The following is a 27576-nucleotide window of genomic DNA, read 5'->3' on the forward strand; positions in this document are numbered from 1 at the left end:
CAGATAAGAACTGTGGCGATACAGTATACATAGAGAAAGAAAAGAGGGCGTACTTTTGGCTGACTGGTGAAAAAAAAAATATTCCTGAAATTATCACACAGAAGACGCCCCTGGCAAAAAAGAAGAAGAGAAGCCTCGAAGCAGGTATAAATGGCTCACAGGGTTAGCGAGAATAGGAACCTTTTCTTGAAGGAGTGGGCCTTGAGAAGCGAGTAATTATTAAAGTCTTGGAGGAAAGACATGAGGAAGGGGGGGGGGGGAGAAAGAGTCTCTAATATCTCCAGAAGGTTGACAGACAAGGTTTATCTTCAGTACAAGTGCATATTTTAGAATGTATATAAGCGGCTTTTTTTAAGAAAGAGAGAAAGAGAGGGAGAGAGAGTTCTGAATACCATCACTTTCTTACTTCTTTTTCCCAATCAGTATTATACCCCTTTTCTTTCATCTGCTCTTGTGCCGCTCACGAAAAGTTTGCTTATTCCCTTGCAAGGAGAGTATATAGGTGTACATTTCCGATGCCATTTACTATTAAAGGACATAGATAGGTTGCCGACTGTGATGGTAGACTTACCTAAACCAGATAAAGGACTTAGTGACATTGTATCACACCGATCTCAGCATTCACCGGGCATGGCTCTTCCGGAGAGCTGCAAACAATATCCCATGATCAGGTAATCATTATGATAGGTCCAAGACCGAGTGTAACAGTCGCTCCCTTTGCAAGGAAATGTCCCTGACCATCTTTTTTTTTAATATTCATAGTAATAGGCGCTGATACTGACTATGGTTTTAGAATCAACATGCTATGGCATCACAAGAACATGTGAAGCTAGTCGCAGACCGGTACACGGAAGCACCTGTTCGATCCAGTCCCGTCTCGGGCATTAGTTACAGCCACCCTTCCGTACTCTGAGCGAAGTTTTGCTTCCGCTTTCTTGAAATGTTCAACAGGAGCTAGGCATCGGAAAGTAAGGGGCTCTTACTCTCTTCCATAACCAAAAGCTCGGAATTCTGGTGACCAAGGAAACTTGCTAAAGACAGAAATGTGTAAAAGATGACGTGTTACAGCTTGTTACAATGCAAGGTGTGATGTAAAGTCAAACTTGAACACTGGATTGTCAAGTAATGGGAAACACCAAATTAGTTGACTTGAGAAATACATTCGCATTCAATATGTGATGTGTCATAATATCTGACACACTGATGTACAGCTTGATATCCAACGCGCAAACGCTGTTCACTTTTAGATGTCGCTAGCTACCATCATAAGTGTGCAAATTTAATAAGTGTGGTGCGGATCCGTCAGTGTTTAGATCAGCAGCCAACATCACAGGGGAGATGATGTAGTACATCTAGAAATCTACGTAGGTCCAACCATTCGGTGCAGATTTTCGGTGATAATGACAATGAATAGCTGTACCTAAAGGCAATTCAGTCGATTACGGAAATTTCGAGGAGAGTTCTAACTACGTGTGATGGCGGGTATTAAACTCTCTTGAAAATCAAGTCGAATTTCCATCTCCCTTATCCGTGAAATCCTCGCTGTAGCGCTTGTCAACCTGCCGGAAGCAGAAAGAGGCGGGGCGATGAAAATCACCGAAGTACAATTAATAACAAATAAGCATCAAGTCTAATCTAGATATCATCTTCAATTAGTCGCTTGACGTCATATGATGGATGTCGCGGAAATGTGCGAACTCTTCCGCAGCGTAACGAAACTGAGTTGCATGGAACCCGACGGCAGAGCCTCATCTTGCATGGCAAGTGATGTGACGTGCGTGGGACTAAGGGCGTCGTATAGATGATCAGGTTTAATCTTAACCCTTTCGCATTGCCGCGAATGCATTTAACAGAATTGTGGCTGGTCTTCGCATAGGGCCTGGAGAAATCATAAAAATAAAATGATGTTGGAAGACTCGCTGGTGGACTCCGCCTCCAAGTTGACGATCATATTCTTCATCACACCCGGCCGGGGCAAACCGGCCGCGTTGAAAAACCATGTTTACCATTCTTAGCGTATCAGCGGCTTTCCTCTGTCCCAGTTAAGACTTGTCCAAGGGGAATGCAGAACCCTTCAAATCTCTCAGCTTTTCCTGAACTTTTCCCCTGAAAGGCATAAGTATAAGCCATTAAAAAAAGACACACACACAAGGTAATATTACATTCAAGCTTACTGGTCAGGACACATTACCTAAATAGAGAAATGTAGGTTTTGCTGAAAATATACAATTTATAAACCGATTATCAATCGTAGTTGATGGAGATATTCATGCTGGATGTCATTATAGCTGCCAATAATGTTAGTTCCAACAGCAGAGACAAAACAATGAGAAGAATCAAGGTATAATAATCACTGCACTCAGCCGATAATCCGTCTAGATATAGAACTTTTCTAAAGTTCTTCACACGGCTTTCTTCAACCTCTCTCACCTCTTTCTCTCTCCTTCCCTCTCTCTCTCTCTCTCTCTTTAGCTCTCTTTCTCTTTATGTCTCATTCTCTCTTCGTTTTAACCCTCATCACTTTTGACATCAGCGTCAAATGGTGGCCGACAAAAACAGGCTCCATTAGTGGAGTTAAGCCGGGAACATACAATAACTAAAAAATGGGTTAATGCTTTTTACGCATCAAGCCTTCAAAATAATGTCAATAGCATACACACCATGGGAGGGGATCGGCGAAAGAACCGCTGTATATCAGATTTGATGTCCTTGCGTTATTTCAAGCAGTTCCCAATAGTGGTTTAAGATTCTTTACCTCCTGTTGAACAAATCACATTCAGGCGCCTGGCATATACGACAAGAAATCTTCATCTTCAGCGTAATAACCACTGAGTGACGTCATTGCGAATTAATGTTGGTCTGCTAATATGGTTCACGCGTTGTGTATATCATTAAGAACAATAATCTGAGCAAAAAGATGCTCTATATTTCTCGAATAATGAATCACCACAAAAAAGTAATAACCTGTTATGAGTAAACTCCCTTCGTCAAGTTTTTGCTAAACTTCGTTCAAAGCTGACCATTATTAGTGGAAGAGTGTAATGTGGAAACATAATCTCATCTTAGATATAAACCAATGTTTTAATATCCTTTAATTACATGTAAGCATAGAATCTGAAATAACAATAATTCCTAATATTATTTTGATTGACAGATAATAAACCGTTTTTATTATGGAGAGATAGTGTACAATTTCAAGCATATTAACCACATTATATACTGCCTTTGAGAAAGCACTGTCTAGATCGAGGTCATATTTTCGGACAAATGCAATGTCGCCAGCGATGTTTGGATTGATTATGATATATAATTATGAGCAGAAATTTCTACAATTTGTTGAAAGATTTTTTCATACACACGATGTACTATCACTGCTTCTTCCACTGCAGGTACAAATGGCACAACGCGTATCATACTGAGAAGGGTTCATGAGAGTGCGTGTTTTTGTGTGTTATCATGTTCCAAGCTCGTGTTAGGTCTCTCCAGTAATTGCGTTTAATTGCAATATCTAATATCATTATGAAACGACTTTTTACTTATTCCCCACAAGAAATTGGATATCTGAGCAAGCTTTGCACGTTGAAAACAACCAGGGGACTAGGGAAGTGAACATTTAATTCATAGAGAAGAAACAACAACAACAACAAATGGACCGTGAGGGTATTACCCCACCCCCATACCTGCCAACATGAGATCAAAAGAACGTAAGGCATGTTTTCTGACAAGACGTAGCCGTTTAAAGGGATTGATGAAGCTGTTTCATAATTCCGTCGAACAACCGTTGCTCTTTTCCTTTTGATAGTGTAGAAGGAAGTCCAAGAGACAAGACGACATAAATGTCTTATAATATTATCATAACGTTGTCGCAAAAACGCATGGGGCTACCTAGTCACTAAAACATCGACGGACGCACAGAGTACAATATACATAGGTACATACACATAGAAAGACACAACCGCTAACACACACACACACACACACACACACACAGAGGAAAATGGAAAGAGCAGGGATACGTTGCATGAGAAGAAGGAAAGTATATTCCAACTTCTCGCGAACATTCTTTGCGCATAATCAAAGGGGGAAAATGGTACCTGAAGCAGAATACTCCCTTTCCCTTTAATGCTCGTACGGTATTATCGTGGAGACTGCTGCATTATTCAAGGTCAAGATGAGTAATAAGATTACAGTTTTACTACCTACCCGCGCCCTCTACACACACCCCTCACACACACACACACACACACACACTCACACATACACGCTCATCTCGAGTTTCTGCAGCGTCATTCTATTCTCGTGACATAATCAATAATTAAGTTCCTATAAAATATCGCCATATGAACGGCCGACCAAGGAAACAAAATTTTGCAGTGTATAAAAATCCTGCATGAGTGATAAAAGTTGCCGGTTTAAAGGGATATGAAGCTATTCGTGATTATTTGTTGTTGTAGCTTGAACGACCTTTCTTATTTTGTTCTTCTCTTCAGAATACCCATTCCCCAAAGCTTATTTCCACTCTAGGCCTTCTCCTCTTTGTCTAGTTATTGAGAGGAAGATTCGCTGCGATATAGGTCAATTTAGTGAAAGCAAACAAGAAATATAAAGGCGCAGTCATAAAAAGCCCACTATATAATGTCCCACTTGACCTGAGTTTATGAATAGGAAATAGGCAGCATCGGGTAATAATCATAGCAGAACCCCTTGGGAAGAGGGACGGTGGATCTAGTGAAGCTTCCTTCGGTTTAGAAGACCATAATCCCATCGGTATATGTTATCAAGGTTGTTATTGCTATCAATCAAATCTGGTGGTTAAGCCTTGACAAATGCGAATCAAGAGAATTTGTCGATGAAACAAAAATTTCGAATTTAATTGACATACCTTCCCAGAAGGAACGGGAACAGTGTAAAAACGACAGAAATTATGTCAGATATGCAATACTCTGTATGTGATTTTCGAGTCTTGTGCTATCTCTCATACATTGTGAGAAATGCACAATGATATTTTTTCATATATGCTATAGGAACGATAAGTGTCATTTGGAATGTCCCCGCGGATCGTCACATTCCATCAAATTTAGCTGTATCAATAATCCAAGAGTTGGCTTTAGTTCATTAGGAGTCCAGTTTAGGTAACAGATGTTTCCCTTCCAAATGACTCACTTTATTCAAGCTGTTCGTTTCACTCTCACAAGCCATTAATTGGCATTCTTAGTTAATGAATAGCTAGAAAAGACTAATACCTACTGTTTGTATCTACTCAAACAGATGCTAAGACACTTACAACTTGTCATCTATCATATCACATCGTAACTCGTTTTGTTGACAGTGACATTCAAAACTGCTTTAGAATCGTTGGACACATTGTCATAAAGTCATTTTTTAAATATATCTATCTTTCCCCTGTTCAGGATGACTCCAGGGGCAGGACGTATCCGTTTTGCCAGCATTCTCCGTTACTTTGGAAACCACTGAATAGACATCACTTCACGAGTGCGATTGCCTAAGATTTCAGCAACTCAAATGTTTGCACGGGAACAAAACATCGCCACGCTATCTCATTGTGGATATTTTCTTCTTTCGCGTGGCTGCACTTTTTGGAGAGAAGATGGGGATACCGACCGTACCAGCAATCCTGATGTTGTTATGTCTTCTGTATGTGGCAGCAATGGTGCGGCTGGGTGGAGGGGTTGCCTCGACGACCACGGCGGAGATACCCGGAGACATTGTAATCGGTGGGCTATTTCCGATTCATGAAAAAGGCTCACCGCACGTCGGGTCGACACCTGATGAACGATGTGGTCTTATCAACGAAGATAGAGGCATCCAGCGCGTGGAAGCCATGCTCTTCGCCATTGATAAGGTCAACAATGATTCTTCGCTTTTGCCAGGAATCCAGCTCGGTGCGAGTGTCAGGGACACGTGTTCAGTGGATACCTTCGCCCTGGAGCAATCTCTTGAATTTGTCAGGAGTTCTCTGACGACGTCATCTAGACAAAATTGCTTCAACCAGAGCGCGAGCGCGAAATCGAAGCCCTCTCAGAGCGTGGTCGGGGTCGTAGGTGGCTCCTACTCTACCGTATCTATGCAGGTGTCTAATTTGCTGCGTTTGTTTGAAATCCCGCAGATAAGTTATGCTTCAACCAGCGCAAGATTGTCAGACAAATCTCGCTTTGAGTTCTTTGCGAGGACAGTCCCGCCCGATACACTCCAAGCTAAAGCAATTGCCGATATTCTATCGCTGTTCAATTGGACGTATGTGTCGACTGTTTCATCGGAGGGAGAATACGGGGAGTCGGGAATGGACCAATTCGAAAAAGAACGGGTCATGCGAAATATCTGCATTGCCGCTTCTGAGAAGATCCCTTATTCCTCCGATGCGATCACATACGATCGTATCATTACGAACCTACGCCGGAAGAAAGCCGCTCGGGTTGTTGTTCTGTTTACACGAGATGTGGATGCCCGTGACTTGTTGGAAGCAGCGCATCGTGCCAACGCCACAGAGAAGTTCGTCTGGATTGCCAGTGATGGATGGGGAGTCCAGGCCATGCCTGTTAATGGACGTGAAGCTGTCGCGGAGGGCGCTATAACTATCGAACTTCAGACAAAACAAGTGAAAGAATTCGATGAATATTTCTTAAAACTTAATCCTTTGACATACAAACGAAATCCTTGGTTCAAGAAATTTTGGGAACAGAAATTCAACTGTGTGGTGGATCTTAGGACTAATGGAAATCATTCAAAGGTCTGTTCCGGACTTAGTCTCAATGAAAAGAATCACCACCAAGAGAAGAAGACTCAGTTTGTTGTAGATGCTGTGTTCGCAATGGCGCATGCTTTGCACTCTATGCATGAAGACCTTTGCCCTGGAACAGAAAAGCTCTGTGACAAAATGACCCCAGTCAATGGCGTAAGCCTCTTCAAAGACTACATATTGAATACATCGTTTGTCGGTGAGTATACGCAGAACTCCACATGCAAAGTGATTGATAACCGTCACCATTGATGACCAATGAATGGTAGCATTACGCATTAGAGATTGTCATTCCAGATATTTCGTCATAAAGGTTGACATGAATTGTTATTCACTGGAAATAACACATAAAGTTTTTTTCCCGTAATCATGCAGAATGTGAGGGAAAAGAGGGTTCCATTTCTAAACACAGGTCAATAATGCAGTGTGTTCGGATGCAAGATTTGCACTTATGGCACTGCTAACAATGTATGCAGTTCAAGTATAATGGTGGCGTTAAAATATAATTCAACTTACTTCAATGGGTGCTTTCTATCATTATGTTTGCATGTCATCGAAAGTGTTGAAATGAGGAATCATAATAGTTCGAAGCATATGTTCTTGTTCTCAGATCTTGCAGACACGGAAGTAACATTTGACGCCCAGGGTGACGGACCTGGACGTTATGACGTCATGAACTTCCGACCAATCGAGGGCACCGACAAGTACCACTACGTCCGGGTGGGAGAATGGGCCCAAACCCTCTCAATGGATCCTTCTGCCGTTCATTTCCACCCTGGGCTGGATAGCTACAGTCCCCATGGTGCTCCCTACTCCCAGTGCAGCCTCCCCTGTGGACCAGGTGAGATGAAACTCCTTCAGGACGACCAGATCTGTTGCTGGGTGTGCATCAGGTGCAAACCTCGTGAGTACCTGGAAAACGAGTACAACTGTCAACCTTGCGAGGTAGGGTACTGGCCCACAGCCGACCTCACCGGATGCTACAAACTAAAGGAGGAACACATGGAATGGGTGTCTGTCCACAGTTTCGTCCCAATGATTCTTTCTTTACTGGGAATTGTAGCCACCTGTGGAGTTATCGTGATATTCTTCCAGTATAGCGACACGCCGCTTGTGAAGGCCTCAAGTCGCGAGCTCAGCTTTCTTCTTCTTGGAGGGATCCTAATGTGCTACTCCATGACCTTCCCACTTGTGGCCAAGCCCTCAGTCATTGTATGCTCCATCCAGAGACTTGGTCTGGGATTATCTTTCTGCATATGCTACGCTGCCATGCTGACAAAGACCAGTCGGATTGCGCGCATATTCGACAGTGCGTCGCGCTCCGCAAAGCGGCCTAAGTACATCAGCCCCTGCTCCCAGCTCGTGATATGTCTGGGTTTAATCAGCATACAGATCTTCGGGGAACTTGTGTGGTTGGCCGTGGATCCACCGCGAAAAGTTGTGAGATTCTCGGAAAACAAGTCGGAAGCGATTTTGAAGTGTGAAATCACAGAGATCAGCCTTGTCTTGTCACTTGTGTACGACATGTTTCTTATAGCAATGTGTACGGTATACGCATTTAAGACCCGGAAGATACCTGAAAATTTCAACGAAGCCAAATTCATTAGTTTTACCATGTACACAACATGTATTGTGTGGTTTGCCTTTGTACCAGTCTACTTCGTCACCAAGGATGATTTCAGAGTAAGTAACCACAGACTCTTTCTCTTCTTGGTAGTATTGTTTTCTTGAATCCTTGTCATATTTCACTAGTATTGTCTCTCTCATCATGGAGTGTACCATCTCCTACTTTCCTCAACACTGTTGATGTACTGAACAGCACATCGATTTGTTTTTACGTGTTACTGTACAATGTATACTAAATAATATCTTTGAAAGAGCTTTCCCTTTCCGATTTTCTGTCATCAATCAAAGCACACTCCCTTCAGGTGTCAAGTACAAACTGTGGTTGTTTTATGTAGGTAATGATATTAAATAAACCTAATGAATGCATCACTCTTTACATAATGCTAACGAAATATCAATTCACGCTTACTTTAAGAAATGTTCTACTGCGTTAATCCAGGCTGAATCATCAGGTAAGATGAGTTGTTTTGTTTGTTGGTTGTTGTTGTTGTTGTTGTTTTTTTTTTTTTTGGGGGGGGGCACTAAAAGATACCGAGAAAGACGTCTTTCGATCTGGTCAATTTTTAATAGAGTTTTCCAGGACAGTCAAGTACAGACAGATCCTTAAACAAATGATCGTACTTCTAAGAAAAGGTCAATTGTCTTGCACTTTCTCAAGATAAACAACCACAGAGGCATAGCATACGAGTTTGTTCTTAAGTGGCCGTCCGTATTTGTGTCGTCTGTCAATATCATATTCTTTATATTCCGTCAAAGTGTCACGTGATATAGCAATACTGTCTATCTTGATCAAGACTGTACCACAACCGGGCGATACGAAATGAAAGTCATCCTGTCAGTCAGAACACAGACAAACTCTAGATTTCATGTAGACGTGTATTATGCAGTGTACTCTCAGAGATTTTAGTATTAATCAAGGAATGGTACAGATGTTGAATGTTTACCTCGAATGCTATCATTTGATATGCAGCCAGACAATTTTGCCCAGGAACTCAGAAAAAAGATTCATGCTTTGGACGTGCATATTAGATCTTTCCGTCATCCTGAGTAGATTTATCATGACGGTTGGCTTGGAGTAATGAAATCACGAACCTACAATGTGCAGTGGCCTTTATGGGTCTGCCATTGCTTTATCATGACATTCTTGATCGATTTGTTTTATATTTTGCTTTTTTTCATTGTTTTCGCTTGTTTTTGTGGTGAAATGTCAACATTCTCCGATGATGATTCTCCTTGTTTCAGACTCATGCCCCAAATCCCCAGCGAGATCGCAAAGAGGATACGTCCAATGCGATTTCAGGTAACCCGAGCAAGGGCCCTGTATATCAGCCAGTGGGAGAGATCTTCCATGACGTTCTCGTCCATTTTGTTTTCGTCTTCGTGCAATGAATCAAACTTCTGAGATTCTCCATCCCCTGAGGCACGAATCTCGTCTCTTTGAGAAGACAATCTCATGTAGCCTTTGAATCGAATGAAAACAAACCGATCCCATTTCGCACGCACGATAAATTTCCTTGCCGATATGCGATAGAATTCGATTTGAAATTCAGCTTAGAGAGCGCCTTCCTCCGTACTTGTTACGTCAGTATTTCGTGTAACGACCCGGATTGGACCAATCCCGTGAGACTGATAATCGGCGCACAATCAGTGACGTCCACGAGCCTAGATCGTCTCTTCTCACAGATTGCTAAATTGACGTCTACATGTGTCTCCACACTGATATGGCTTTCCATATCGTTTGGTAAAATTTGGGAAAACCATAATCACACGACTGTGTCTTCACGTAATGAGTGGGGCAGAAAAAAAAGTTGTAGATGGGGACAAACTGATCGAAAATCGGAGCAATTCAGTTACCAAGACGGATTTAGTTGGAAGCAAGACAGTGTCTTTGAGAGTCAGGGGTAGGGGTAATAATCATTTGGAGTGTAACGAGGCTTGTCACAGCGAAGGAAGAGCTAGTCGCTCTCCTCCGACTCCCGCTGAAAACAACTCAGAGTCTTGTTATTCTTTGAGCGACTAATTTTTATGGCATCTTCCCTTGGTTACAAGCTTGATAGGGACAAACATGAACGCTTCGACTCATTTCCGACTCGGAATGGGCGAACGTGATCATAGCACGCCGTCTTGCTTTCTGCGGTAGATGTAGCCTTATTGTTGAAAGGCACCGCCAGGGGTCCGGGGCATATTATAGTCCAAGTGTCGCTGCAAACGCCCTAAAGACACGACGCGAAAGACGATACCGTTCAAAGCAACCCACAAAGTCCTAGCGTTATCAAGTTACCACTTTACAATTGTCTGGTGATCATATATATATCTCCCCTGCTCGCCTTTTTCTCTTTTTTAGAGGTATCAGATGGTACCCGTAGTCGGGAGAAAAGCAAGGTACCTGTTTTATCTTAGAATCCTACAGTGCGTAGGCCAAAAGAAAGGATAAAATGATAGCTACACCCAATGACGTGCATGTGTTCATTTATTTCATCATACTTATTTCGCAGGGGTTATCACAGTACGTGTAATATTCGTAGACTGAGAAGATGTGCTAAATGTTAAAAAGAAGAAAGAAAAAGGTTTTATAGTATCATGTATCTTATTTGTCCCCATGTAGAATTTGTGTTGAAATTGTGTTTCAATGACGCTTAGCCACAGGCATCAAAGCAATACCGCTGTAAATGTCAGTTTTCTCACAACATTCAACTTTTTTTTTTCTAAAGAAGCTATACCGTGACCTTTCAGTGTCTGACGACAAGATAAAACTGATAATGATAATGATATCGGTGTCGAAACGAAAAACAAAAATGTTAAGACTGTTTAGTGCTCCGTTGAATAGCAAAGCGGTGAATTCAGAATAAATGACCTGCGATACACGAAAAATGGTGTTTAAAGTATGTGTTTGATTTTTGCTCCAGAAAAAAAATATTGAATTATATTGAAAACAATCATGAAACATGCCTGTGGTTGTCTGTAAGGGTATTTGCTTCGTATCATGGCCCGATGAGTGACTGGTATATCTAATCAGCTCTAGATTATTTGTTTACCTATTCCACTTAATTCCCGGAGCCGAGTTTCTTCTCCCCAATGACGAGTGAGCGGCAGACAAAGACAGTTCTTAGCTGAAAAAAAAAAGATCGCTGTCGAGAGTTCGTCGAAGCAAAATTGCTTTGGCTCAAATCTGAGGAAGCAGAATTCAATTCAGAAATTCGGAATTTCACGATCTAGTTGAGGTCCATCTCACCACACGCTTGGTTTGGCTGATCGAGTTGTATCTGTATGGAGTGTGTATCGGCCGCGTGTCTCTAGAGAGAGCCTTTAGCGGCCAAGCACCCCCTGGATGATGATTGCTGGAAATTAAAACTCTACCGGTTAAGTGTCACCTATACGGAAATCACATTTCCTGAAAACACATGAGAATTCTGCGGGATCGAATTCTTGCCGGTCTATAATTGCTTTATTTCACGCCAAACAAGTTCAGTCCTGGGATTTAAACTGCTACGATAAAATGATTAATACATAATATGGGAGCTTTGCATGCATCAATGTTTCCCCTTGCATGTGGTGAATAAATTGAAGAAGCCTTGCATCGAATGCATTGATCATACATGATAGACAAATGTGATGACTAATTTATTTCATTTTGATTTGTGTGACTCTTTCCGAGAAAAGTAAAATGCTTATCCATGTAGGAAATGGTGCACCACGACAACTTTTTGTACAACTTTTATTTTATTTTGTCTTCAGTTTTCTTGTCCAGAAGTTTCTTCAAAGACCAATTTGTTTCAGTAGAAATTATTGCCATTAAAATTTGAACTAGGAGGGTGCAAAGGCATAAACATAGCGTCGGCTATCATTGCCTATCTGGTATCGTGTGAAAATCAATTCATGATAAAAACGATCATCAAATTCTTGAAACGGTGAAAATCTTAGCGTGCCTGGATTTACCAGACATTAGAGTCGTCATTGACTGCAGTGTAAGATAGTTATTGGAATGGTTTAACAACATGGAGTCGACATTTCGCTCATGGACAAATAGTTCAGCTCATATTGACAGCATCATTATTTTCAAAACTTGCCCATGTGCTTGTGTGTGTTTTTATTCTTTGAATGATTATATGACGGCTCGGTCAGCCCTGTTCCACAACGATTTCTTTTTTTAAATTAGACCCTATAAGCTCCGACAAAATTAGACAGTTTCCTCAAGATTCCTTTGACTCTGTGGTGGTTACCGGTTACTTTCTGTGCGTACCGCAGTGGCTGTAGTTAAGAATTAAACGAACACGGCTTATTAACATAGCACGTCACAAACGTGCGTGCCATCTCCTGGGTTATTGATACAGGAGATGCGTTACCTACCGACCTTAAAAAGTACGCTGTCGAAAGCTCGCATTTTTAGAACGGCATTTTGTATACTGCGCCAGCAGACGTTAGGATGCTGCGCGGGAAGTGTTCGATTTATGACACCGGCAAAGTGTCGGTACAGCTCAAGCGGCCAAGTGCTTCTCGTAAGCATGGTGTCGGGAGATTCTAAGCGACAAAGCGATGAATTGGCGGGTTGCTTTTCATTTGGTCGGACGGTGTTCTTTTGACATTCCGTGTCATATTCGTCACCTCTGTGAAATCGATCCTGAAAAACAGCCCGAAATGGTTGTCAAAGAGAAGGCAGGACGAACCATGCCTCACCAGACTTTTTTTTAGGCTACTGAGTGGACAAGCCAACGTTTTGTCATGTAGGGGTCGGTAGGCAAATATGAAAAGTAAAGCAACGCTACGTGACGGCGATGCATAAAGATGGTTGTAAGACAGGACCCAAGACACACCACCCAAGAAATGAAGGCCTCCGCAATCTGTTGTCGTTGCAAACTGACGTCAATTCATAACTGTATTGATCGCATTCCTTGAACATCAGTGAATACTATCACAATATATCGTATTACTGCTACACTTGATATTTCCCCTATTCTTTCATGGCATACAATGTTGAAAACAGTCACCGAAATTTTTTTTTTTATGATAACACACCATGCAAACTGTACATGGCACCAACTACATGAACTTGAGCTATAGTTCTATGAACTTTCAACTATCCGGAAAAACACTAATGGCGGAATATTCACTCTAATGAAATTTCCTGTGATCAAACTGTCATAGAAACTTTAAATCATGCAATAAAACTAATGGGTTCTTCAATAACTATATGCTCGCCTCTTCTCGAGGCTGTAGATGTACTCTGACTATTTTCTGAACATATGAGAATTAAAAGAAAAGGAAAGATAATGTTTTTAGTCAATTTTGTGTAAAGAGAAGAGGATATCTCTTTCGAGCATTGCTATGAAATAAAGATGATTATTGCAAAACTGATACTTAGTCATGTTTAAGCTATTGGTTTATCCTTTTCATGAGAACATGTTTACGGGATTTTGATAAATAAGTCATTTAGTTAAGCAGTGCAGTAACCGATGAAATCTTATGAAGTATGTACTATACTCCTTGTGTACTGGCTTGCATTGTCTAGACTCTAGACTATCAGATACGACAGGAGTCTCGAGTTGTTTTCTTGCATGAGCAAATTGCCAGACATCTCGAGTTTACTTTATGGAAAATGAAATCAAGATTGAATTGGGAGCTTTCTTTCACCGGTGCTCAAACCCGCAGAGGGCGTGCTATCATGGGGGTCAGCAGACTTTCTTTGGAGGTATTTCCACCCTAGGATAAAACGAAGAAATTAACACAAGTTCCTGTCGATCGTCCGTGTTTACATTCCTGATGTTTGACTGCCACGTCAAATCAACAACGAGCATTTTAGTGACGTCATCAATGGGAGATAGACATAACCAAGGCTGCCTGCGGTTTACTTAGTTTACGAATTAGTAAGAGTCCTATGAAAACAAGCATCAGGCTCAGACGCTCGGGTCGAACGTATTGAGTTACAGGGACCATCTTGTGATTATTGTTGACTGACTTTTCGTAGAAGACACCATGTAGTAGAGTTTGAAGAACTTCTCCTCCCAACTTCTGTTTATCGGAGTCATGTTTAAAAAAAATCTCTCTTTGGGTGTAAATAGATCAGCAAGAGCAACAGTCTTAAAGCTAAAAGCGCATGATGTATTTCAATTTCTGAGAAAAAAACACGGTATTATCTGAACAACATTTGTTTTCAGATATTTGATCGGAAATACAATGATGTTTTGAACGAAATCATGCAATCAAAACACAGTATCGCGTCCCATTTTCCCTTTCATAAATGTATTATGCCATAGACATTCTCCGACGTCAATATTGCATGCAGCCTCTCCCGTTTCAACGGGCATTACAAGCATTGGGATGGAAAATGAGGTTAAAGGTCATCTGAAATGGGGTATGGAGATGTCGAACTCGACAGGTACTGTCATGGATGTCCCCCCCCCCCAACTCCCTTCTCCCGACGCCCTCCAGAGGCCGAGAATTGATATATACGATTTTTTCCCCCCAGCTCAGCTCGAGAGGTGGTGCGAGCGGGCGAGTTATTCCGTGAAGAGTCCGAGCTGTCAGTATGATGTGCAGGGGGCGAAATGCGATGCCCGCAGATTTTTTTTCTTTCATTTTTTTCCTCCTAAGTTTTAATTTAATCGGTCGCAGGTGCAAATGGCTCCGACTCGAAAGAGCCAAAATTATCCCCTCTACGGGCTGCTGCTCAAGACAGTCGAGACGAGTACATGAACCCCAGGGAAGTTTTCAGGGGAGGCCCACACAACCCATCGAAACACCCACGGATGTTAACTTTGTCTTGTCAATCATATGCCCACTACCTAATGACGTCAAAAGAGGAGCAAAGTGCTATACAGCATAAATACTATAAATACTATATTACATTAATCATAGCGTGCTCTCCCTCTCTCTTCCTCTATCACACAAGCTAAATGCATTCTCACCCTCGCCATAAAAACCTGATAAAATGTTCAAAAACAAGAATTATAAATTAAGGATCAATTTCATCCCCTGACGTCAATCCTTCAGGTATTATATGCTCTAGAATCCACTGAATGCCACACTGGTAATTAAAGTTGTTCAACGTGATGATCAAGATTCAAACTTCACGCCTAGCAAAACTTGCCAGCACACCGACCTTTGCTAATTTTAGGCACTGCCAGAGGAGCTATTTCCATCACAAACCCTTCCGCCTTTTTGCACTTTGTGATAGCCGGTTAATTACATTTTTTTTTGTCCTTATTCCATTTACGTAAGCCATGCATCCATGCATGAGCTCTAAAGAAATCGTAATGATAATAGCTTCAATAAGAGAACTGACTCTTCTAGGTTTGGTACGACAGAGGGATATTGTGAAATGAGGCAGTGTGAAATAGTGTTAAATTTGTCCTGACGCTAATGATTATGGTCGGTATTCATAATTAACTTCAGCTCTGACAAACACCTGATGATATTTGGTAACTGTTCTGACGTTTACATACTATTTACACTTATGGGCAATGTCTCCCTATTGTTCCTTGATTCAAGCCTTCTTCGATTGTACAGTGCGTATAAAAAAAAATCCCAACTATAGAGGGCTACTATTCCATGATTGTCAACTATAGAGAGTCCAATGATGGCCGTGAGGATAGGAGATGCATGACATTTGTTAACACAATTAGGTACCAATGGGAAGAAGGAGAGTCCCTCTTTCCTCACGACCTTCATTGGGCGCTCTACTGTTGACAAGTATGGAAAAATAGCCCTCTGAAGTTGAATTACGGGTGTTGTTTATACGCACTGTATATCGTTGGAGTTTCACACTTTCATTCTAGGAGCGTTTGAATAGCAGTTTTGTTTTGATAGAGAAGTGTGATTTTCCTGTAGGGTATATTTCATTTTTATGTTTGTTTGTTTGTTTGTTTATTTGTTGTTGTTCTTTTGTGGGACAGACAGTGAAAAGTTGGGGATGTGTCAATAATGTCGCCCCTCATTGTATCAAGAGTCTTAGTACAGAGGATGTAAAGTTGCTGGCAGTTGGGTGCTGACACCATGAACAGTTCATCATTAGGGGGCAAAAACAAAAACGTGGTCACAAAACATTTGCTTTATGTGCTAACTGATATTCAGTTCAGGGCCAGGGATGCCGAGTCCAAGTTGATAGCCATTTTGTCTATTAATATACTTTTCTAGCTCTGTGTGATCCACAGTGCCTCTGAATTGCTCACTAAATGAATGGACGGATATTGTTCCGCTAATTTGACGCCAACATTTATTTTCTGCCAAGCAATTTAAGTGAAATATGCTTGGTGCTTAAACTTTTATTACCCTGTCTTACAAATACAGTACCAGATAATCTACATAGTACAAGTCAAGAAATGATGACGAAAACAGCCTCGAAAAGCGATGCCACTTTCAAAGAAAAAAGAAAATAAGAAAAGTGAAAATAGGAAAAGACTTACATGACTTATATGATTGCTAAGGAGAAAACGACACTGTTCTTAACAGGACTATTTTAGGACGAAACCAAATCGTCGGATCTGTTATTTTCAACAGCACACGGTTCGTGTTTTGCGTCTGTGAGCATTGGTAAGGGAACAAGGTAGAGATTAAATGTTCAACATTAAGAGTGCCATAAATGTGGTTGGTTTTGGTTTTTCAGACAAAATCAGTACTTTCCGGTTTTCAATCGTCTCCTTAAAAAAAACACGAACGTAATACTGCGACGCACAAACCATCGGAAGAGTTAAGCAATAACTTAGTTGTAATGGAAACACACACACACACACACACACACACACACACACACACACACAGTTTCTTTGGACAGCATGAATGATACGAATGCTTTCTACCTGTTTGGTAATGACAATATATCGATCGATCACACACGTAGAATATTCCTATCTCTAGATATGATCTGGACCGATATCTTTTCTTCTTACAGTTAAAATGAACAACAAAACAATTATCTTGAGGATGGACAACAGTGATCAATAATTTTTATATTCGAAGCTGAGCCGTATCCGTCCGCGTTGACGGATCGTTGGCACACGTACGCCCGTGGTCATTTTCCTGTGTGTTTTTTTTTTAAATATCATTATTCGACATATTGTAGCCAATATATCTTGCATCCTTACGAACTAGTGGTGCTAGCCTACTTTAGATATAAGTGCACATCATTCGATTCTCTATAACTGATCTTCTCAGCCATCAACATCATGTTTTCATATGCGCTGGAAACATGAATGTGCATAAATTCATCTTAGAGGTGTTTTCTCTCTAGTACACTGATAAGTTTAGAATGTTGGGCATTCACATCACTGGAATAAAATAATAGATTTGATAATCAGCAGTGTGTGAGGTGAAAAGCAAATGCTCACTATTGCTTTAAATCATTTTTTCCTGAAAAGTCTTGATTATAATTATTTGTGTTGAAATGAGAGAGGTTGTAGATGTTGTTTGTGTGATGGGGTCATACGTATTGATTTATTGCTACTTTTTATAGGGCATTGAGGAGAATCCAGAAATCTAGAATCTCTCTTCATATGTCAGAAGAAAGACAAAAATCAACATAAAAAATTGATATATCAATGTACTAATGGAAGTCATGAAATTCTTTAGAAAAATAGGCCCAGTCCGTGATGCTGCAAGCGGTGTGATCGCACCACGATGATATTGAATGATATATGCTTCAAAGCTAGGAGCAGTTCCCTCATATTTGCTGCCCCCTTGATTGTCTATCACATATTTGTCTATCCGTCAATCAAATAGAAATTGTTTTTATTAGTTACTCCTGCGTCAAGCAGCGAAAAAGCATACAGTGTTCAGAGAGAAAAAAAAAAGGACATTACTAAATTACCGCCGCTGCTCCAAAATGGTTGACTGAAATAATGTGATGAAATGAAAGACAAATAGAATGACAATATTGTCATGTTTCAGAGGAAAACAACGTTGAGTACACAATCAGTAATTTGCGATCAGACATGTCAAGTTCATTCTTATTCTTATGATTTTCTTCATTAATCTTATTCATGTAAACTGCTCACATTGTAACAACATGTATGATATTACTTTGCTGGATGATTATTCCTTAAGCAAGTGTTGCAGATAAACCCATTAAGCAACATTGCCTAAGTAGAGTCGTGTTTTGTAGATTTCTCTCGTTTTGATCTAGGATTAGACTCTACACATGATGCAATGGATTATGACGGTGGAATCGCAGTCACAAAAAAAGGTCGTTACCAATAATTCTTTCGCATCATTTTCTCTGTCGTTTCCACTTTTCTTCAATCTGCAATACGTGTTTGCAATCACGTGACGTAGATGAGCCAATCAGCGACGAATAGCTTTTTGCAGACAATTATGACGTCAGTATCTTTCTAACATTCAATTCAGATTGCCGTTTACGTCTACAGCTGGTCTAGGTCATTATTCTTCTCGATCATTGTTTATAAACTAGAGAGTCAGAAGTATCTTTTCGGATTTCCGACAGACTTTCGAGGAGTTTGTAGACCAAATAGTTCGGCCGATTGCTGCTTTATTTCAAGCAAATGCTGTCACTGGTATTTAAAAAATCGTACCAGAGTCTTGCCACACAACCACTTGTACTCCACATAGGTTCTGAATACTGAAAGGTATGTCAGATTAATTGGATAACCTGTTTGCTACGGATTTTATGAATACGCACCTTGACTACTTTACGCCAAGGCCAAATTGCGTTTGCAATCAAATGTGAAAATCCAATATAACTGGCAGTTTAACCACTCACACTAACGCATTTCATGATTGCAAATTCATTTTCAGATTTTCAAATTGAATCATTCATGCAACATTGGTGATTTAAGCAATGAGGTTGGGCTCATCTAGAAAACTGTAAACTGGAATTCTTACTTCAGAAGTATTTAGTTCAGATAGCTTTTCAGAATAAACTCTTTATCATAATATGTATTGCATATTTTTGCGGGGTTTTTTTTTTCTCGTCAAAACGCACAATAAACCACTTACTGGCGCCAACAGAATACACATGGGTATGCATCGTTTGTGTAATACATCAATACATTAGAGCTTTGGGAAATGTTTACAGGTGGTACATCTTCATACAGATTTCTAACTGAGTTATGGCAAAATCACAGTAGAGACATATTTATCGACGCTTGCGGGATATTGAGTGATTTTTCTCCCCAAATGAGATAAATGGAATGGCGCTGAAAGCTGGGTATCGATCTGCGTTCAGGCTATCTGCCAAGTTTCCGATGGTTGGGATGAAGTCTTGCTTGGTGTAATTCGGAGGTGTGAAGACAGGTTGATTTCTACCCGGAGTGTGGCGGGAAGATTCATAATGCAAGTGTATAGGCCTAAACAATATTCAAGGCGAATTTCGTGAATAGAGTAAAATCAGATGTACGGAATGATGTTATGACAGTAGTAAAGCTATGTAATCTGGAAATCTGACATGATTTCACACAAAAAAGTAGCATTAGCCTCAAATTACAAATTTGTGCTGATACAAATAACAAAGGGATGATGTCAAGGCCTCAAATTGCAACTTAATTTCCCTTTGGGACATGAAATCAATCAGACAAATTTTAATCCCTCAAATTTACTGTAATATTTTTACGTTTGTTTGTTTGTTTGTTTTTTTCCCAAAACTTAGCAATGATGACTTCTAGCTGGTGAAAGGTTATTGCTTGAAAAAAAAGCAAGACATGATCTTGGTATCATTTTGTACGCAATAGTAATCTCATGTACATTTAGGCGGTGTCCGACATCAGTTTCGGTGAAAACATGCACTGACATGGGGAACTTCAACATTTCGTACCCGCTGCTTTTGTTTTGTGTTTTAGCTTTAATGAACTTTCATAATTCCGATCTTCTGACTTCACTCAACTTGAACAGTATGGTGTAGAGTTGTAACTTGACTTGTCGGAGATGCTACATGAACCCATCTTTGATTGGCTCTTTCGCCGCTTGATAAATCATCACATGGATGCATGTACGAATACTAGGCACTGAAAGAGCAATCTACCGTTTCTTGTTTATAGTGCCGTAGAGTTTACCCAGTATTTTGTGTCTGCTAACTTCTCCAAACTAAGGACGAAACGGAACACCATATCTCAGCATAATGATTGGAAACTTATGACGACGGGAAAGACCAAATGAAATCTTTAAAATAGCAGCACGACTTTCTTTTTTCATACCCAGATTCAAGTGGGTGATTACTTGTGAACTCATTGCTTTCTAAAAAAAAAACCCACACAAACAAACAAACAAACAACAAGCAAACAAAAATATATAAAGATTTGCTGTGTGTGTGTAATGATTATTAAGATTACAAAATGTTATTAAGAGTTCATTAAACTCTATCGACCCCCGATCAGGAGTATGGAAATCTCAACAAGAATGTATTTACAATAATGAGTAAGTGTTTAAAAGTTAATATATTTATAGTAATGAATATGTGTATAAATATGAACATATTTACAATAATGAATACAAATGTTTGCATTGTGAATACATTAATAAAAAAACTATAAACTAATAAATTGTTGGTTTAACGAAATCACATTGTAAAACCCACTGGTTTTTTAACCACCCTGCCTCTTCTAGTAGTTATATTCACCATGGTAACTGTATTATTATCAAGAAACCTTTCATTAATAATAAACATTACTATGATGAGGTGCAAAAGTCCTTCTTTGCACTTTGGTGTTCCTAAATCAGCTTGTGAAAATCAAAAGATATGACATGTTTCTTGTTGCAGTTACAGTATGATACGGACAATTACGAATAAGAATACCAAAAACAAAAGATGAAAAGATATGACAACCCTCTTTCGGAAGGCTACCCATGTTAATGACGAAAAACCGTCCTGATAAGCAATAAGTGCGCATTCATGTCTCTCAATGGAGAAACAACGTCAGGAACAAATTAACGTAAAACTGGAAGCCTGGGACAATGCTTTCCGAAGAATTTGCAGTAATGAAGTATGCAGCTTTGGTTGATAAAGCCTCAGTGCTGTGTAAACAGACCCGTGAGTGATTCCTTCTTGTGATTCATCTTCATATATCTCAAGTGCACACGCGTGACTATGTTGCCGAATGATAGCATGCATCAGCAACCTAATCAAAATGTCCCAGTGTGTCGGGACAAGCTGGCATATGCTCTCTTCCCAGCCACACTCAGTCATCCGACCCGGGAGACGGCGGCCTTTCTTGCCGGCCCCGGCCAGGTTGAGGGCTTGACGTTTGCTGAGAGAGAATTGTGTATTCGAGGCCAGGAAATATATCGATCGGTGACTCAAATATATGAGCCCTCTTGACTCGAAGCAGAAAAAAGAGCAATTGCATACTCCGGGACCATATATCTTGGCATCCTTTCATTACTAAATAAATCAGTTCTTTTAGAAGCAGCTGCGGACGAATGACACGGAGGCAGAGATGTAAGGTGCTCTTTGCAAATACCAAGTAAATCCCCGCTCCATTATTTCACACAAAGGTAGGAAAGAGCTGTAAGCGACTTTGACGAGATGAGTGGAGCTAGTAGGCAAGACAGCCACTTTCTCTGGTATCAACCTGTGATCTCTAAACGCGGTAGTAGTCCAATTTGTTGTCAATCCCTCAACGAACCGCTGTGGAACAAATCAATCCAAGCAAAACTACTCTTCAAATACGGCTGTCTTAAATCACATAACGGGTATAGTCTTGGCATAGGTACGTTAATATCATTCTTGTGCATATCCTCCGATCCTCTTTCTCTTTCGAAAAAAAGACATGTCTTACATGTCAGACTGATAGAAATGAGGGGAATGGCATGATTTCAGATGCACAATAAGTTTCAGTTTCAGTTTGTTTATTTCTCCACTTGTACAAATGAAATCATTGTGACAAATCAATTACATTCTTAATCTGAATATAGATAGAGTATTCTAAAAACATAAATACGTATAATTTAGTCTATACAAAAACATGCACTATATCGCATCTGAAGGTACAGGTGGAGGAGACCGTCCTCAATAAGCAGTTTACTTGACTGGTATAACGGTCTCACGCAGGAGCAAAAGCAATTAAAGTCGTTGTCGTTTGGTTGACCAACGTGATCATGGGCACAAAAAAATGCTTGCGCGTGTGAGCTGTGGGTAAAGAGGTCGGAGGAAGAGAGAAAAGGTGATTATCAGACGATATCAGCCTAAGATATCTTGGAGCTTTTGATCTGGAGGACGAATATCTCTGTTTCGACTATGAGAGGAAACTCGTCCGATATCTATCAACCACTTGAGACTGATGTAGCAATGCAAGCAGTCCATGAAAGCGCCATCTTCATTTGGAGCAACATGGAGTGTCAGGTGGCTTTTGGTGCATTACTGAGGGGAAAAAAGGAAGCAACAATCACAATAGAGATCGGGGGAAAGGAAGAAATCAGGGGGAAAAAGAATAAGAGAAAATAGAATGACAAATAAGAGGAACAAGCAACTATCCGTGCCATTAATTTTCTCGCCATTCATTGAATTCAGTTATCATTTTTTCGGCTGCTCCTCCGTTTATTGTCATTCTTTAAAAAAACAAAACAGGAATGAGTTTGATCAGAGACATTAATTTTAATCAATGGTGCAGTGTTACTGTTGTCGTGTTTTGAAGGAAGAAGAAAGAGAGAGAAAAAATGGGGCCCTATACAACAAATAATTTGCCCCAGACAATACTGATATAAATCAAACATAATAAATCTTTAAAGTATCAAACAAGAATATTAGATATACCATAATGTTTCTATGTCTTGCCACCTTTCACATATTGCACAGTTGCAAAATGGAATGTAAAAATGCGGAGTGTGTTTTCATTGTCGCATTGCTGTGCAAGGCATATGAATCGTTTAAAATGATTCTAATATGTACAGCTTGCCAAGAAGTCGAAATCCTTACCATAACGAGCTAGCATTTTTAGCGGAAACACACCTGTCAGAAGAAACTTTATACTCTCAAATCTAATTCCGCAATCGGAACATTACCCTACATTCTTGGTAACTAAAGCCCCTGAGCATGATGGCCACAACGACAAGAAGACTGACATTTCAACCCATGTTTGTTCCCCTCAAGACGTATAGATTTCGTTTCGCTGTTCGCCTTAAAAAACAATTCGTTCATTACCACATGCCTTTCTCTCTTCGCCAATGTTTGTTTCTCAGTTGCAGACGACCACCTTGTGCGTGTCCGTCAGCCTGTGTGCGTCCGTTGCGCTCGCCTGTCTTTTCGCGCCCAAAGTTTACATCATCGTCTTCCAGCCGCACAAGAACGTTCGTCGACTCAGCTCACACTCGTCGCGGCGCTCGCAGTACGACGGAGCACGGTTTCGCGACGAGGTGAACAATCACAGTCTATACCACAGTGGTTAGTCCGGCATGGAAATGCCGATGCCTGCTGCATGCATTGTGAGCATGTATCATCATGTATTATGCCTTGAAATGATTTTTAGTACGACTGTATTATTCCCCTTACCCATCCTCGTCCCAGTGTATTCCTTTCAACCCCGTAGAAAACCAGTAATTTTGATTCTCACTTGCAATGCTGACACTGGTGCAGAAATATGGTAGTTTTGTTTATTTCTAATTTTACGTGTTAATTTATCAAATGAACGTTCGTACTTTCTTACTTCATTGTTTCTTTTTGAACAAACATCATGATTAATTCGTTGCCAAAGTGAACACTATAAACAAGACGAAAGCATGTTGTGCAAAATAATGCCTTGAAAGTGAATCTGTGAAATTCGTCCTTATACTTGGAGATTTTGATTTTCTCTGTATGTTTGTCAGGGTGTACGTGTGTTTTGTCGTTGTCGAATAGCATTGAAGGAATCGATTCTTAACTTTGTGATTAATTAAAAACTTTAACTCTCATAATTATGTTGTAAACTATAGATATATTCAATTCCTGGGTTGATTTCGTAGACACGGCGGAAGGGGGGGGGGGTGCCGTGAATGTATTAATATGATGCATAATAATGGCGATAGAAATATCCCTACTGCAGAGTAAAGTAATGATCTGCTCTTGAATTATTCATGTCATGATCTGACAACACATGATGATACACCAATGGCCCCCTTTAGTTGAAAATTATCAAACGATACTTTCTGTTTCCTTTAATCCTGGAATGTTCTCATACCTGATGACGAATGTATCGATCCGTGATTACACCCAGAATGAATTAACAAAGATGACCAAATATCCAAATTGCAGGTTTCTTGACTCAAACACATCATGGCATTTTTCTGTCAATCATACTTTGGTAATTTTGGCGGTAAGACGTGATAATCAGAACTCTAACTTGACATTTACCAGGGTACTTACAACGGCTTCTTTTCGGCTGTGATTGTTATTATAGGTAATGGACCGACCTCAGTTTAAGGCAAGCTCTAAGGAGGATTTGGACTTTGCTTCTTTTTCACCTATACAGTTTCAGTCCAAAGACCCCGCCCTAGAGTCAAACTGATGGCTCATTCGACACACAACGATAGTCAGGACACAGACGGTGAAACCAGCCAGACTTTTCTCTGACACTGTCACGTGACTGCCAGCACCCAATCAAACGAAGATCTCGTCGGCCGAGATGAACTTCGCGTCAAGATGACGTCATGGACGGTCTGGTGGCTATGACGGTTGCTAGGCACGGCATCAAACCAGCCTCGCGGTGCAATCTTCATCAGCTTTCCGAGAAGCACTGGGGCTGGATCGTGACGAGAACCCTTGGGCGGTCTCGATGGATGAATATGTCACGGAATAATGACAGGTCCGCGATTCTTGGGATTAAAAGAATGGAGTCGCTTTCGCTGCCATCCTAGCGGTGATGAGGTGTTTCAAAGTAATTTCGGAGAACTGATTCCATGATACCCACATCAGGACATCATAAGGGTGATGAGCGATTTAGTTGTCGCATAGAAAAGGAAAAACGAAATATCTTGCAGAGACATGACATCAGGTGTCGAACTGTGGAATGCAGCTGACTGTGTTAACGCCATTGCGTTTGAAATGATAAAGTGCACGTCCGGGGTGCACGTCTAACGTCCTACGCTAGCTGGCGTTAACACAATAACAGACTTCTTTTTAAGTTTGACTTTGCGGGCAGTGAACAAGAGAGGGCGTTATTCCTATAGTGTACACCGAGCAGCAGCAGCAGCTGTGCACAACTCTGAGTGTGCATCAATGAGCAGTAATGTCGAGATACAAGACTTGGAATGGCGTACAATGTATGTCTCAATAAACATCCGGTAAAGAACCAGGTTATATATGTATTGAAAAACAGAAATTCAAGACCGTTCTTTCTTTTTGTTGAATTCACAGCAGGATTTACATTAGGTAGTGATACAAATGTAAAAAGGGAGAATATAAAGGTGCTGTGCAGGGAGAAAGACGCAGAGAGAGGGTAGACATCCTGTCCAAATGGGGCGTTTGTTCGTTCCTCGGCGACCAACGTGCGAATGTGCGATGTATAGAATGATATTATGATGACACACCAGATTATTAGTCATGTGATGCAGCTGCATAGAGGCTCGTTATAATATCTGGTAAACGGATGTAGGCGAGTGATACGTATATGTATGTGTGTCCGGGCTCGCTTATGTTCTTCAGCTACGTTCAGATGCACACAAGAGCAATGCTTACCGTCCGTGTATAGGGAAGCGCGCCAGCTTTCGATGAGACACAACATAGTACGATTGCCTTGCCGTCGCATGGCCCTCGGTGAAACGATACTGAAAGCGTCTGTATCGGACACTTCGACTATTATACAACACATGCTGGAAACGCTTCTTGTACACTGGCATTTTGCCACATTATCTATTTTATATTCGTCCCATATCAGAACATATTGTCTGATACAGGCTGGCATTGCCTTGCACACCTTGCTGGCTCTTTATCATCATTGTTATTATTATTATTATTATTATTATTACTACTATTATTATTATAATTTGACCATTCTGTCTCACCCAATTAATTCCATATCTCATGTTATTTTTTTTGGGACAAACACCCCGAATCCTTGACATACACTGTCTACAGAACGTGCAGCTTGACACTATGGGATAGAAATTGTTTGGCGCTCATTATTGCACATCTATGCCGTTTCTCAACATTGTACATTGTTTAGAGATAACGTCATCAATGACCATGCCCTATTGCATGTTGTTTATTGTTTATTATTATTGTTTATTGTTGTTTATTGCCAGCTTTTGTCGACTTAAGACAGTGCTAATGCTGTATCTATTATTTTGACTTTTCAAGAAGTGTTTATAAAAGGATAAAAGATTGCATTATGACGCTTCAAAGAGAGTTTGTATATGGTTTAATTCACGTAAGACAAAAAAGCCCTTTTCAAACAATTTGAATGATGACTGAGTTCTTACATCTCTATGACTCTGGTGCATCCCGTTAGATGGGCAAAAATGTATGTATGAAATTGTTTGTTTAATTTGATTAACAATATGACTAATTCGTTTAATGTTACTCTCAGATTACACCAATCCAAGCGCATTTTGGCTTCTTGGAACTATTCTAAAATCGAACACTTTGATTATGAATGTAATAAGTCAGAAAAGTATCTCCAGCTCAAATTGCTAAAATTCTTGTGCTGAGTTTTTTTGTTTTGTTTTGTTTTGTTTTTTTGCAACTGATTGCAATTGCCCTACATCGACATAACCAAGCACCGATTATTCTGTGATATTAGTAGAACCCATGACAGAAAAAAAAAAAATCCTGGGCTACATCCTTACAAGAGATTATTGGTTCAAGTCCAATCCAGGTATGTATGCCTGTGGATTTTTTTTTAATCATGTCTACCACAAAAAAACTCTGAATAATCCGTGCTTATTTACGTTGATGAAGGGTATTTCGTCCCTTAGTTGTAAGTACCTCCCTGAGTTGTTCTGAATAAAGGAATGTTCACAGCGACCATATTAACCTGTAGAAGACTGGAAACGAGCGTTCTATGAATAAATAGCCCTGTGAGATGTGTGGTATCATAGGAGGCATCGGGTTAAGTCTCGTAAACGCTAACCACACTGCTTTTGTTGTAAATTGAATTTAGTATGTACACTTCTTTACTACTGTATGTTTATGGATTTGAAAACCGACCATTACCTCATGTGAATATTTATTTTATTCAAAATCACATTTGTGTTTTTAACTTTGAAAAATACAATCACACTGTTTACAAATTAATCGCATATTTAAATAGATACAATCAAGTGAAAAAAAAAGTGAGACATCT

At 40.3% G+C, this 27576-nt stretch overlaps 1 protein-coding gene across 3 annotated transcripts in view; it reads left to right on the plus strand.

Annotated features, from left to right (window-relative positions):
* LOC139717191 (metabotropic glutamate receptor 3-like) overlaps positions 1–24837 on the plus strand; it is a 70462-nt gene extending 45625 nt beyond the window's left edge. For 2 of the 3 annotated variants that reach the window (XM_071628691.1, XM_071628692.1), the window contains 4 exons: positions 5412–6956; positions 7368–8440; positions 23501–23674; positions 24766–24837. In XM_071628691.1, coding sequence (XP_071484792.1) covers positions 5609–6956; positions 7368–8440; positions 23501–23674; positions 24766–24801 — 2631 coding nt within the window. In that variant the 5' untranslated portion in view covers positions 5412–5608 and the 3' untranslated portion in view covers positions 24802–24837. Of the gene's footprint in view, positions 1–5411; positions 6957–7367; positions 8441–23500; positions 23744–24693; positions 24718–24765 lie in introns of those variants that run through there. The other variant, XM_071628693.1, reaches the window with a different exon arrangement.
* Positions 24838–27576: the final 2739 nt, after the last annotated feature.

This window comes from Diadema antillarum, unplaced genomic scaffold, assembly GCF_040938485.1.
Source record: "Diadema antillarum isolate AM-2024a unplaced genomic scaffold, OU_Dant_1.0 scf00000072, whole genome shotgun sequence".
NCBI classification, from domain to species: domain Eukaryota; kingdom Metazoa; phylum Echinodermata; class Echinoidea; order Diadematoida; family Diadematidae; genus Diadema; species Diadema antillarum.